This window comes from Chiroxiphia lanceolata, chromosome 5, assembly GCF_009829145.1.
Source record: "Chiroxiphia lanceolata isolate bChiLan1 chromosome 5, bChiLan1.pri, whole genome shotgun sequence".
Classification (NCBI taxonomy): Eukaryota; Metazoa; Chordata; class Aves; order Passeriformes; family Pipridae; genus Chiroxiphia; species Chiroxiphia lanceolata.
The window spans coordinates 54107210-54120543 of record NC_045641.1 but is presented as its reverse complement, the minus strand read 5'-3'; the positions used below and the strand labels follow the sequence as shown (position 1 = coordinate 54120543).

General features: G+C 43.0%; 1 protein-coding gene across 2 annotated transcripts in view; it reads right to left on the bottom strand.

The window, feature by feature from the left end:
• The window catches only part of SYN3 (synapsin III), a 202623-nt gene that overhangs the window by 176771 nt on the left and 12518 nt on the right, over positions 1–13334 (bottom strand). For both annotated transcript variants that reach the window (XM_032689324.1, XM_032689325.1), the window contains exon 3: positions 769–1268. In XM_032689324.1, coding sequence (XP_032545215.1) covers positions 769–1085 — 317 coding nt within the window. In that variant the 5' untranslated portion in view covers positions 1086–1268. The remainder of the gene's footprint in view (positions 1–768; positions 1269–13334) is intronic.

Here is a 13334-nt window from a genome sequence, read left to right as displayed (position 1 = left end):
CCTCCTTACCTGTGCTACTCTTACCTTTTTTCTGTGTTGTGACAAGCTGGCAGATGAAACAAAAGCAAGCAGTAAGTAATTTCTCTAAGATTTCAGAAGACTTCAGTTGTCCTACCCTTTGGAGATGGTCCTTTGCTAGCCAATATCATAGGAAACAAACTTCTATGCTTTTGTTTGAAAAGAGACCTGCATAAACAAGACATATTTGAGGCTTAGCTGAGCCTGAGAGTCTTTTGCCAATAGTTATTGCTATGCTTAGTGGGTGAAGGAATCTTGACCAGGCAGCAGTAAGCTTGCTTATCTTTTCATAATTTATGTAGAAATTTTCAGACAGGAAAGCTCAAGAGAGATTGAGAGCTGGAGAGATTGGGTCCCTTTTAGCATTCAGAGCCAGCACAAACAGTGGGTTAAGGTCCTGAACCACAACACTAACACACCTTCAGCTGTGACCTCTTAGGACCATTGCTAGATGTGACAACTTGGCTAAGCCTGTTGGGTAGAGAATGCCCTATGTGCACTCATATATTGAGGCTATGAGGAAGCTGATCAGTGAATACCAAATGAACATTTCTTTCAAGAAAGATATGAAAAAAGCCTACTCTGCCATTTATGCAAGTCATCTGACAGGAACCAACCTGGGGCCAGACCTGTTGACCTAGATGTGAAGGCATCTGTGTACCCCACTGCAGATTATCTGTGATTCCCAGATCCCTCTATTCCCCAAACATTAGGAAACTGAATTCAGTAGGAGGACTGCTGATGCCTTACCAGTCAGTGTGTGCATCATCAATCACCAGGAGGATCTTGGGTTTCTGGGCCACAGGTGGTGTGGGGCTGACTGAGTGATCGATCAGTCCTGCAGCCGCTTGTGTGGTTTGCTTCATGGCACTGGAGATGGAGCTGAAGATGCTGGTGCCAGTGGAGGAAGAGTGCGAGGGTTGAGGTGGCTGTGGATGCTTTCTCTCCGTGGCAGGAGAAACTGGGGAGCTCGTGGAGCTGTCAGGGCGCTGCAAGTCCATCATGTAGCCATTGGGCAAATTTGCCACAAAACTGCTGTCTGAGAGACGCCGCCGGAGGAAATTCATTGTTGCAGCGTTGTATGGAAACTTTCTCAGCAAGAGCAAGGCTGAACAATGGTGTCACCAGTCCTGGGGGATATCTCTGTGTCTGTGTGGGTACCTCCTTACAGTCCAGGCAGACAGGCTTTCTCCGTTGAAATCCTGATGGAGAAATATACCTTATTTTTTCAGCTGTATTTTCTTTCTCTCCTATGGGAAGAGAATCAAAGACATATATGTGAGATACATACTGTGAGACTGAGATAAGAAAAACCCTGTTGGCTTCTTAGATGGGTACCTTAATCAACAAGAGAAGAAAGGACTACTGGTTGCTATGCAGTATGCTACACTGGTACAGTCAAACAGGTAGGACAAAATATGTTTCACAGCTCTCATCCCCCAACATTTTCTGGTCAGTACTATCAGCTTGCACTACCTTAGGGGCTAACAATTTTATAGCTATTCAGTGTGGAGAGAGAAAAAAATATTCTGATCATAAATGTCAATTTTAAAAAGAGAGACGTTAATTTCTGGTGTTTTGTGTGTTAAAAATAACACATGCTTGTTATAGAATAATCAGCAAATGATACAAATGAATGAAGTTGTATTATCTTTGACAGGCTTGTAAGCAGGGCTCTGAACTTAAGGAATCCTAAATTCAAATAGCGTGTAAACAATAAATAGTAGGAAAATCCCTATACACCTTTTGATCAAGTGCAGTGGCAGCTTCAAACTACTCGTTTCGGTCCCTTCTGCTCTATGCACTTAAAATTTGACTCTGAACCAGGTGCGTGCTGGTGGTTGGTTGCTAAATACTAGCAGGCTATCTGATTTTGCAAGTTCACTTGTAGGATTTTTGCAGGTACTCAAAACTAGAAGTTTGGCTGTCTAATCTTCACATATTCTTTTCCCTCTCTTGTCTTTTTTTAGGAAGAAAGATCTCTCATTCCACTCATCACTTCAAGTGAGAAAATGAACATTGTGAAATGTAAGTATTTGACTCTTCTCCCTTGACCACAGTATGATATCTTTGTTTTTACTCCAAATACTAAGTATTTCAGCAGTTAAATAATCTCATAGTTTAAAGAATTTTTCACCTTTAGGCACATCCCAGAAAACAGATTTCCACAGTAATTTCCCAAGAAATTTTTATCTGCTGAGACAGCGTTTGAGTCTTGTTTGGTGAGATTTCGGGGAAAAACAAAAGAAAATTATTGCTGGTAAAAAAGATATATTTTTCAAGACATACATATCTGCAGTAATGAAAATAAAAGAGTTCTCCCATACATTAAGTGAAATGAGTCACAGGCACTCTTTGTATCATTGTTTAAATCATTCCCTAACTTTGTCAAGTCTTTTTGAATGACCTCCTACAAATACTGGAGCTCCTTGCCTTCATGCAGTTTGGTCTCCCTTACTGTTCATGCTCTTGTCCCAAACTCTTTGCCTTCTCATGACAGAAAACTGTCTTTTCCCAGCTGGCCCAAGAGAGCTCAATGTCTGTGAATCTCCATCCTGGAGCAGTGAGTAAGAGCCCATGGAGCAATCAAATAGCTGTCTTATAATAAGCTCTCATTTATTGTCACGTATAGGGATTTACAAAGCTTTATAGATGGAGGATTAGGACCTGCCCATGTCCGTCCCCCTCATAGCCCCCAAAGCTTTAGGGAAGCTCAGATGAGCCTACATGCAAATAATCAAGCTGCAAAGAGCCCCTTGGCACATGTGCCCCAAATCTCGTCATCCATCACCACCCCAACCCCATGGGCATAGGATTCATCTGGAGTAGAGGGCTCCCTGCTGAAGCTGCTGACATTGGCTTATTAGAGTAATTTTTCTTTTGATTTCTCAACCCTGGCAGTGCAAGTCCTCTGACTTTGCTGGAGCCTGGACTTAGTCTTTTCCCAGGGCATAGCTCAGGAAATCTTTAATGACTTCCTGCCACATTTACAGTCGATAACATATCTTGAGGCATTGTGCTGACTTCCTGCCTGGTCCTGGCACGCCCGGTGACTGCACAACATCAGCGAACACACACACACCAGTGAGCACTTTGGTAGCACTGACTTGTTTTTGCAGCACTTGTTCCAAAAAGAAGGTAACAGATAGTATCCATGAGTTATGAGCTAGCTGCTCACCTCATGTATACACCCACAAAGCACTTGGCCTACTCCTGTCCTACCACAGTAACTGCAAGTGCCAGCACAGAGCCCTCTGCTGTTTCCTGTCCAGGATGATCCTAGTGGTAGAGCCTACAGGGGGTTTGGGGGATTTATACACTACAGACTGGGTAAAAATGTGCTGTGCTGTTCTCTGCTCAGGAAACTGTGTGTTCTACCTTGCTTGACACAAATAAGCAAAATCCCTTCACTTGAATGACAGTCCACTCAGAGTAGGTCCAGTTTGGGTTAAGAGGAACATCCCAGAGATCTGTCTACTGTCAGAAGGGATCCAAATGAGTATCCCATTACTATGTACAGCAATTACGTATGCTCTCTCCTAGGACCTTGGTGTTAACTGGCCAGACATGGGATATACGTTCGATACTGGTCTTGGGAGAAGCATCTTTACACAAGATACCTGCCCCTTGCACGCTTTGCACTGCATCACAGAGCTGCTGGTTCCTGCTGTGGCAGCTCTCAGCCACGGGAGGGAACCTAGCCCCAGCCATACAGGTTGGACCAGGCTCTTTTCACAAGCCTTGGGACAGGGTCCATCAGGACTTGCATGCTTGTGAAGGTGCGTATCCCACACTGCCAAGTGCTTACATGGCTGCTTTCTCCTCTATGAGACTTGCGCTCTCCAAATGAACAGGGGCATCTCGCAAAGCATCAACCAGGGCTGATGCTAAGGGTAAATATCTCTACTCTGCCCTGTGAGGGAAGAAGGGCACGGAGGCATGTGGCATAGGGTGTACCAAGGCTGGGTAGGGTCAGAGTACTCCGTGATGTACCTGGAAGACACACAGGTTTCCTCTGCAACCAGGCTTCCCAAATTGTGACCAGTGCTCACACTAAACAATATATCATACTTATTGCAAGGCTATGATCACTCTCTTCTTGGACCCTTTCAAACAGCAATATTTACAGTGACCCATCTTTTTTTTTCCAACAGGGATTTAGTAGCAGAAGATGTTGCCCAAGAGACACTGGGAGCTGGCAAAATTCTCTTGTCTAGAGAATCTGGGACATTGCCAGAGAGAGATTTCCTCATGACATCAGTTGCTTAGGTTTTCTCTCCTTCCTTCCCAAGCCAACAGCATGCAGCCCAGTCTTAGCAGCTAGTGGAGACAGTGCCAGCCAGTGGAGGGAAAGGCCAGACTAAGTGCAAAGTATGCAGAGGCTAAATTCAAACAGCATGACAGTGCTGCAGCAGAGAGTAACGCCTGGCTCCACTCTGGGGGTCATGTCAGAATCTTCAACTTTAGGTATCTTAGAGTGATGGTACAGGCTATCCTCTCATTACATACATTTTTCTAATGATCTGAGTAATGTAATTAAAAGAGATTTTTTTTTTTTTTAAATGAGGTTATTGGTGGCTTTGCTGTATTGATTTGTCAATTGCTATTAGTACTGCCACAGAGGAGATCTCTTCTGCAATGGGAGCAGTGTAACCTGCCAGCAGTTTATGCTGCTCTGATTACTGGAAAACCTCATGGCCTGCTTCTGCATCCTGCACACTTGCTGTTATTTAACTTTCAGCAGTAGGCATTTTCATACAGGTACAGGCTGAGTGGGTTAGGACCTAGTTTTCCTGCTGCTTGAAACTCCCCTTGGACTTCCTGAAGGCTCAGCACGTCAGGCCAAATCTGGCTCTGTGCAGCTCTCATGCAGCACTGCATCCACCCAGTGCACAAAGAGAACCTACTCCAGCAAGTGAGGGGGGCTGTAACTTCAACAAAGCCAGGAGCCTGCATCTCCATCAGAAACAAGACAGATCTGCTAAGTTGTATTTTATCACTCCAGAGCCACAGGTAGGAGAGGTGCTGGCTCTACACCATCAAGTTGTACCTTGCTTGTGTACACCAGTGTCTTCCCATGCATCACAGGGAGATACATCACCTATGTAATGGTTGTGCCAGGCACAAACTTACCCACAGGAAGGTAGCCCCCTGCACAGCTGGAATACAGCCCATGGTCTGATTCCAGGCAAAGCAACAGTTCTTGGGGAGTTCCTCTAGCTGCAATACAAGCAGCTGCTTCTCACCATGCAGGAGTAATCTGCTGCTGTGTGAAACAGATGCTCCTGAAAGCTAGCTGGGAAAACAGGGCATCTGGGTTGTGAAGCTGCAGGATGGGGATCTGGGCTATACTTCAGAATTGGGAAATAATAAGCGAGGCATAGCACAATGAGTGAGTCCTAAGGAAAGGGAGCAGGCAAGAAAGAGAGTGAGAGGAGGAGAGGAGGAGAAGGCATAAGCAGAAAGGGAGGAATTAAGCAGGAATCAGCTTAACCGGGAGACAATGCAGGAACACAGAAATCCTAAAAATGTGAGCACCGCCAGGAATCAAAAGGAAACAATGTCAGCAACCAAATGAAGCAAGAGTAAGGTCAATTAGAGTTGACCTTGAAAACAACAGCAAAGAGGCTGGCACCATCAGCCACTTACACTCAGTTAAACTTCCTGGCTGATATTTTTGGAAGAGCAAGGGGGGATATGCAATCTACTCACTTAGCACATTGACAACAGCCAGGCACCTACCTGCTTTCTCTCAAGGATATAGTCCATGGAGATACAAGTTATCTCAGAAAACCTGTTGACATGTGTTGGAAAACAAGAACAAAATGTTCACTTAAACCTCTTGTCGGGTTACTTTCTGATGTGCGGTAGCATCCAGAGGGAACCAAACTCAACTGGCTCATAGCTGATAGCTGTTAACCACGCTTAGATTTCCCCCGAGCTTGTTATCTTATGCTGTTAGGTAATGAACTGACACGACCATGCCAGCTGGTGTCTGATTACTGCTCTTGACAGCCTCAACAGAGCAATGCTGGCGGTGGCAAGATGGAAAATCAACATGGGAAAATCAACATCCCTCACCATAAGGGACTTCACACTTATTTCTGCCCCATGGTGGATGGCAAGGTGAGGGGATGCTCCTCACCTGGCAACAACCATTGACTGATACCTCTCACATACATTTTGTGGATAGTCTTCAGCATACCTTCAAGTTTTAAGACATTCCCATGGGGCCCTTTCTACCTTCAGGCATATTGACACAATGTGGGACTCAACTTCTGTGGAGAGACAGCAGTGTTAGGGAGCTCTAAATCCAGCTGGATGGCTTTCCTCTTACAGTTTATTTTTATAAAGTGTATTTTCCACATTTCTAGTATATTTTAAAAAAGGGGAAAGGAAGAGATTATTTATTATTGTCAAGCTTTCAGTGTTTCCCCTTGAATGGCTTCAGCATTTACAAGCTTGCCATAGCCTGGCATTTCTTGGGAAGAACTGAAAGTAGAATAAAACAAGATATTTACCTCATTTGCCAGAGTTCTGGACTCAAGAGGCTCACATGGTATTTTTCAGCATCAGCTGAAATTCCATAAATTGGGAAATTACAACAACATGGGTTAGAAAATAGAAAAGGAAAAGGTTGTCCCACCGAATACTCCACGTTTTTTAAACCTGAAGCATATACAAAAAGCATAAGAGTCGGAAAGACTGTAAATCATCCAAAAGAACAGAGGAAAACAGAGTTTCTATGCTGGTATTCAGTTTACTGGGAGCTTTCCCAAGCATCAGCAACACAATACAGCTCCAGTGTAGACACTGATTTAAATTTTCCAGAGCATGTAAAACTACATGCAAATTCCACCTAAAATCAGAGGGGTTTATGCATCCCAGTGCCACGTACACTTCTGAAAGTCGTGTATCTACTGTGACTGACACCAGCAGAGTCATACTGTAGCTTTTGAGCTGGTTACCAGAAGTCAGGACCCTGCAGCTGGAGGAGGTGCCAGGGCAGGGGAGCAGAAACAGCATGCCATCAGACGATGCTATCCAGGGCCTGAGTCTCCTGCCATGTGTTAGACGGTTTCTTGCCAGAATCATAGAATCACAGAATTGCCTGGGTTGGAGAGGACCTTGAAGATCATCTAGTTCCAACTTCCCTGTGCACAGGGAAACCTTTCACTAGACCAGGTTGCTCAGAGCTCCACCTAATCTGGCCTTGAACACTTCCAGGGGTGGGACATCCCACCTCTTCCGAGGACATCCCAGCTTCTCTGAGCAGCCTGTTTCAGTGTGTCATTAACCTCATAGTAAAGAATTTTTTCCTAATATCTAATCTAAACCTACTCTCTTTTAGTTTTTCTAAACATGTGCTCTTTCAGAATTCCATTTACTTCCTAAATTCTTTATTACCTTTCACAGCAGCAGTGATTTCCTTTGGAACTGTGTTCTTTAAGGATTTTTGCAAGAAGTCAGTGTCTTGTGCGTTCAATTTCTCTATTTAGAGAGATCATCAGAGATGGCAGGATGTTTCTTTGTCAGAAGCAAATCACTTCACAATGTTCAACATGCTTCATTAAGCCCCTGATTCATATAAAGGTGCAACGATTCCATTGTCTTATTGCCGCATTCCTGTAGACCTATAAAAAAAATCCTCTCATCTTGCTTGGGTGGCTATTTAACCGGAAGTCTAGGCTTCACAAATCTTATTTGTATTTTCAGTTTGCAAAGCTGTCAGTGCTTTCTATATAGCAGTTTCATGATAGGGGGTTTGCTTTATCTCCTGAAGATAATGGGTGTGCACATACCAAATTGAGTGCAAATGGAACCATTTCCCAAGAGCTACACCCTGCACAGAAAATGAGTCAGTCTGTTTCCTCTGTTGCCTATTATTTTGTCATGACAAGTGAGGAAAAGAAGATGGGGTAAAAAAAAATCTAAAATGACAAAATATCACTGTAAGATGATCAGCCTTTCAAGTAGATTACGAAGGACAATGATTAAAGCCATGAAAAATAGTGAAAAATTTTCTAGTGAAAAATAAATCTGAATATTATGATAATACTATCTGACTTTAATATCCCCCAGAACAAATTTTTATGTGCTACTTCTTGGAAACAATATATTATTTCCTCATTTTATTCTCGCTTTGGAAATCCTGTTGACACCTAATAGCTGTGGTGTTCTCTCAGTGGTAATATCCCCTTGTCAAAGAGCCTATGGAGGCCTTTTGTAGCCTGTCCCTGTTCAGTATCAATGCTTGCTTATCAGTAAAGCCAGATCCAGCTCAACTGGAGCAGGCAGTATGAGGAAAGAAATCCTGTGCTAATCCTTGAATACTACAGAGCCATCTCCATCTGAAAGTCAGTTGAGTTGGCATACTGTCTCCATCTCTTATTTCCCAAGAGTATTGTGGTCATTCCCACCGCAAGCAATAGTGACACTAATGCTTCCATTAAGGCTAATACTTACACATTTACACTTACTCCTCACCATTATAGTAGAGAAAAGCAGGAGACAGCAGTACAAACCTGAGAATTTGTAGAGATAAATGCTTTGCATATTAAGTAGATGAAGTTGTAAGAAGGAAGGCTCTAAAGCCCCTGTCTCTTTCCTTCCCAAGCTTGGATTTGATGCAGTTCATGTTGTGTGTTATAAGACATACTCCAAGTTTCCTGCAGCAACTGTACAAGTCCTGATTTCATGGTGATAAGAGTGAAACTGGCACCAGACAGGCCATTAATAGAGCAGGGATTTCCTTCAGCTGAGAGATGTACTGCTTTGAAGAGTGCTGATCTGAATAAAATCAAGAAGCTGGGTGTATTTAATATGTAGGGCCTGCCAATATGCATTAGGGCTTATCCAGATAAGAGATGCCTGAGGGACTGACAACTCACAGGGTCTCAGAGGAAACTACAGCAGCTTGCCCAGTGCTAATGGAGCTCCTGTCTTGATTATGATCACATACTCTTCTTCATTGCTATGCCATTTTATTTCTACTGTATTTCAGTTCTGCCACAATAGGCTGGTTATTCAAAATGCAGGTAAACAAAATATTTCATTACTACAGAGTGAACTAGACATGTTGCGTGAAAAAAAGTGCTATGGGCTGTGAAAGGGAAGAAGCAATTCACTAAGAGATTATAATATACATAAAATAGATAATTATCAATTAACTGATGACTATAAGAAGGATTTTCTGTTTGGAACGCAAATTGTATGACTTTTGATATGTTTATAAGAAAAAAATCAATTGCATAATTCCAAATAACAAATCTTCAAACACGACTTCATAATTCCTGCAATGCTTCAATGCTTCTAATTCATTTTAAGATGTCACAAAAATTCCATTTCTTTCCTAGATTTTTTATGCTTCTGGGGGCTAGAAAGTTTTCCTTCAAACATCTGAAGTCTTCTAAACCATCTGTAGTGCTAGTATATTCCATCTAAGTTTTGCTGCCATTTGCACCCACTTCTGGTCTCCCTCTTGCATAATTTTCTGCCTGTTTGCCTATCCATTCTTTGTACTGAAGCTGGATGGTGTACAAGCTCTCCATAATTGGCTTTAGACACCAGAAACTGTGTTTAGGCAAAAAGTACCAGAAAATATGAATGTGGGAACCAGATTAGGTTCTGGACCCAGACAAAGTCCTGAGAGATCAGGCTAATGGGCTGGGCCCAGGGATGGAAATAAAGCCCAGTATAATTTTAACAGAGTCTTCTGTTGTCAGCTTGGGGGACGGTCACTCAGTGTCAGTGCCTTGGTTTCCTCCCTTAAGAAGACAAGCTTTCTTTTGCAGAGGGCAGGGAAATTGCAAGGCTCTGCTCACACACCTCCATGCTGCCCAGCATGAGCAGCTTCAAGAGCTCTGGTTCCCCTGCTGATCAATAGCTGAATTACAAAGCTTTTAAGGGTTACAAAATTGGTCAGCCTTATTTAAGAACCCAACCACCAAATCTTTCAAGGGCTGGCAAATATGTAGCCACCATGATTGGGGGGGAAATAAGGTTTCTTGAAGGAAAAGAATGTGTCGCTTAGAACTGTTTTGTAACAGGGAACATAAAGGACAAAGCTATTGTGGGTTCTCCTTCTCCTATGCTTTCTGAACTTCTTTCACAAGGAGAGAAGAGAAGGAAGGGGAAGAGGGGAAGAGAGAGCATGTAGCAGCTCTGCAGCTGGACAGCCCAAGCAGGACACTGTGAGAGGAACTCAAGTCACACACATTGACGTGAGCTCCTTCAGGGTACCCACACAAATATGGTGTGACTAACCTGTTACAAAGAGTGTGAGCATTGCAGCAGGCAGAACAGAAACAGGAGCATCCTACAAATCACACACTGAAGTTATCCGAGAGCCACACTGGGGCCTCCCTTTCTACTTTGTCCTGACTAGCAGGAGAGGTAGATTGCAGCTATTTATGTAGAATTATATGATGATACAACAAATGATAAAAGCAGCATTGTGAAGTATTTCTATTCCACTCTGGGACATCTGCATTTTTCAGAGCTAAGTGGTGCTGTCCCACATGACTGAAGCTTATCGAAAAAGGCCACTTTTACTGTGGATATGTATTTACAGAAAAAAAAAAGAGTAGACTGCAAGAGTAGCTGAAGAATCCAAAACAGACTCCTTAGAGCTCTGAGTAACAGCTAGAATGCTGCCTTGCTTTGCTAGGTTTATTTTCAGATCTTGCCCAGTCTGAGTGCCTGTGCCCCCAGGATCATAAAGGCCAGAAGATTTAAAACTTTCTGGCCACGTGATAACAACTGCATTGCTTTGTCATCACTGTGCAGGCACAGAACTGGTTAAGAAACCAAACCAAACCAAACTGAAGAACAAACCCCAGAGCATAATTCTTAGCTTCAATATTTCAGAGACTGGCATGGATGACAAGGTGTTAACTACAGCTGGCTGAGGGAGTGTGTTTATTCCCTGCAGCTTTGCAGAAAGCTATACACTCACCCTGGCCTCCCCCTGTTAAGACAATGAGCCAAATTCTGCCTGTGCTTACACTTGCATATCTTTTCCACAGGCTGGAGCTGAAGGGCAGAGCTGATGTTCCTGCATGTTGCAGTACAGCAGTCAGTTCACTAAAACACACAGAACATTCTTCTTAATTTCAAGACTGTATACAAAACAAAATCGATCTTACGGGTTTTGTGGATAGAAAGAGTGGTTCCTTTCTCTATGTTTTTTTTTTTCTTATGGGCTTTTTACTTTGAACAAGTCACTAACTACATAAATAAAGCATGAAAAGGGTAAATTGGGTCAAGTCCGAGAGAGACTGAGATGGGCAGCGATATAAATGCAGATTGCAGAGATGTTCAATAATATACAAAGTAAGTACAATCACAAAAATTTTAAATTGTCTACCTGAGAACCATATTACTTTTTAATATGGAAGAATATAGAGAGTTCTCAGCTCAGCTGAGTACTGCTAATGTCACTGGACTCCTGTTTCAGAGCAGATCACTGAAGAAACTGTTGTTGATACCCAGACGGTGTTAATTATGTAAGAAAGTAGTGTATGAATGGTCTTTTATAAATAAAACACGTTAGACACAACAACCTCTGTCCCCTTTCCTATCTACTTCAATTCAAAAGCAGTAACCAAACATGATGCAGTGATGTGTTGAGAATATCTGGTATCATCACTGAACTTCATCAAAGTATTGAATCACATTCACATTTTGGTGATAGGCCCTGTACAACCACATGTATTTTCCTAAGAGGTGCAGGAACAACCCTAGTTAAATCACTTCATATGAGAATCCAAACGTAAAACCAGGGCAAGAGAGGATCGTTTTGTGAGCATGAATATTGTACACAGCATGATAACAAATATATAGAAGTCCTTCACTGTTATCGGCTTAATCACTTGCTCTTGTCTTGCTTCAGCTCTCCATCATTACTATCTCATTTCTGAAAGAGGATAATTGCTTTGGATCTCTTCAATTAGTACTGAAGCACTGCAGAGCACTTCTAAAAAATCAAATGGATTTGAAGACTAGGATCATTGAGCTTGGCCTCCCACTAGTGCAGCTTCTGTAGTTTCTTCCAACTCCTCCTGTCATGAGTTTATCATTTCTGCTGGAAAAAACAACTCCAAGGCTAATTTGTAAATACTCATCAGCTGATCCAAACCAGTCTGGATCTAAGCCATAGCCACTGCAGCAAGAGCAAAGCAGCAGCTCCCCAAAAGCCTGAGTGAAGAAAACAGTGATTCCTCCCAACTTCAGCAAGGACTGCATGAGCATATGATACCCCGACCCAAAGACACTTGCTTAAACATCCCAGGAGAGCTCAGATGTTCATCTGTAAAGCAGAAGCTCTCTCCTGGGCAGCTAGATCTTGAGCAGCAGCTGCTGACAGTGCATCATCTGCAGAGCTAGTCAGTGTCTGGCAGCAGTCCCTACCTGAGCTGATTTTTCAGTTTGTGCTGCCCTGAAAGTTGAACAAGAAACATCGCCAAGTGATGCAAGGGATGGCATCTGGTTTGTCAGCCTTGGCCCTGCCCTCCCTCTGCTTGTTCATCACTGACCCTCATGGCAGAGCTCATCCCCTAGGGTTGCTGCCAGCCTTGGCTTTCTTTGCTAGCAAGCAGCAGTGAGGTTGCTGATCAAAATGTTGGTCTTGCTGGCATCTCCATGTAGTCATAGCACCTGTTTGATGCTCCTTAATACTAATGAAGGAGCAGCAGGAACCTTTTGGCAAGAGAAACTGCTGGAAAACCTAGTTAGAAACTGAGTATTCCCAGCTAGTAAGTACAACAACTGCTCTGTGTTAGCAAAGGCAAGTGAGTTTTGCCAAGAGGAAATGAAGAACCTGTTGTTAGTTTAAATGGACACCCTGGTTGTATTTTGAGCTTCAGAAATGCTCTTTAGAGGCTCACAAAGATTTATTGCTGATGATTATTGGATAGGGACCTGAGCAATCTGACCTAGTGGAAGGTGTCCCTTCCTATGGCAGGGTTGGGAAGTGGGGTTGGAAATAGATAATCTTTAAAGTCCCTTCCAACTCAACCCATTCTATGATTCTATTATTATTTCACCTCCCCCATCAGCTGCTAGCCCTGACCATACCATGAAACAGGCATGTGCTATGCTGTCTTTAAAAAATCAGAGTTTTCCTTACCTGCCCATAAACTTTGATGCTCTATCACTAGGCAAAAAACATGCATTTAGGAGATTAGACAACTAAAGAGTCTATTCATTCTTCACCACCTATTCTGCTCTTGGAAAATATGCTGGTCTTGCAGCATTGTATGAAGGTATCCAGCTATTGCTTCTATTCGTCCAAGGTGCGGGAGGCTCTGGAGAAA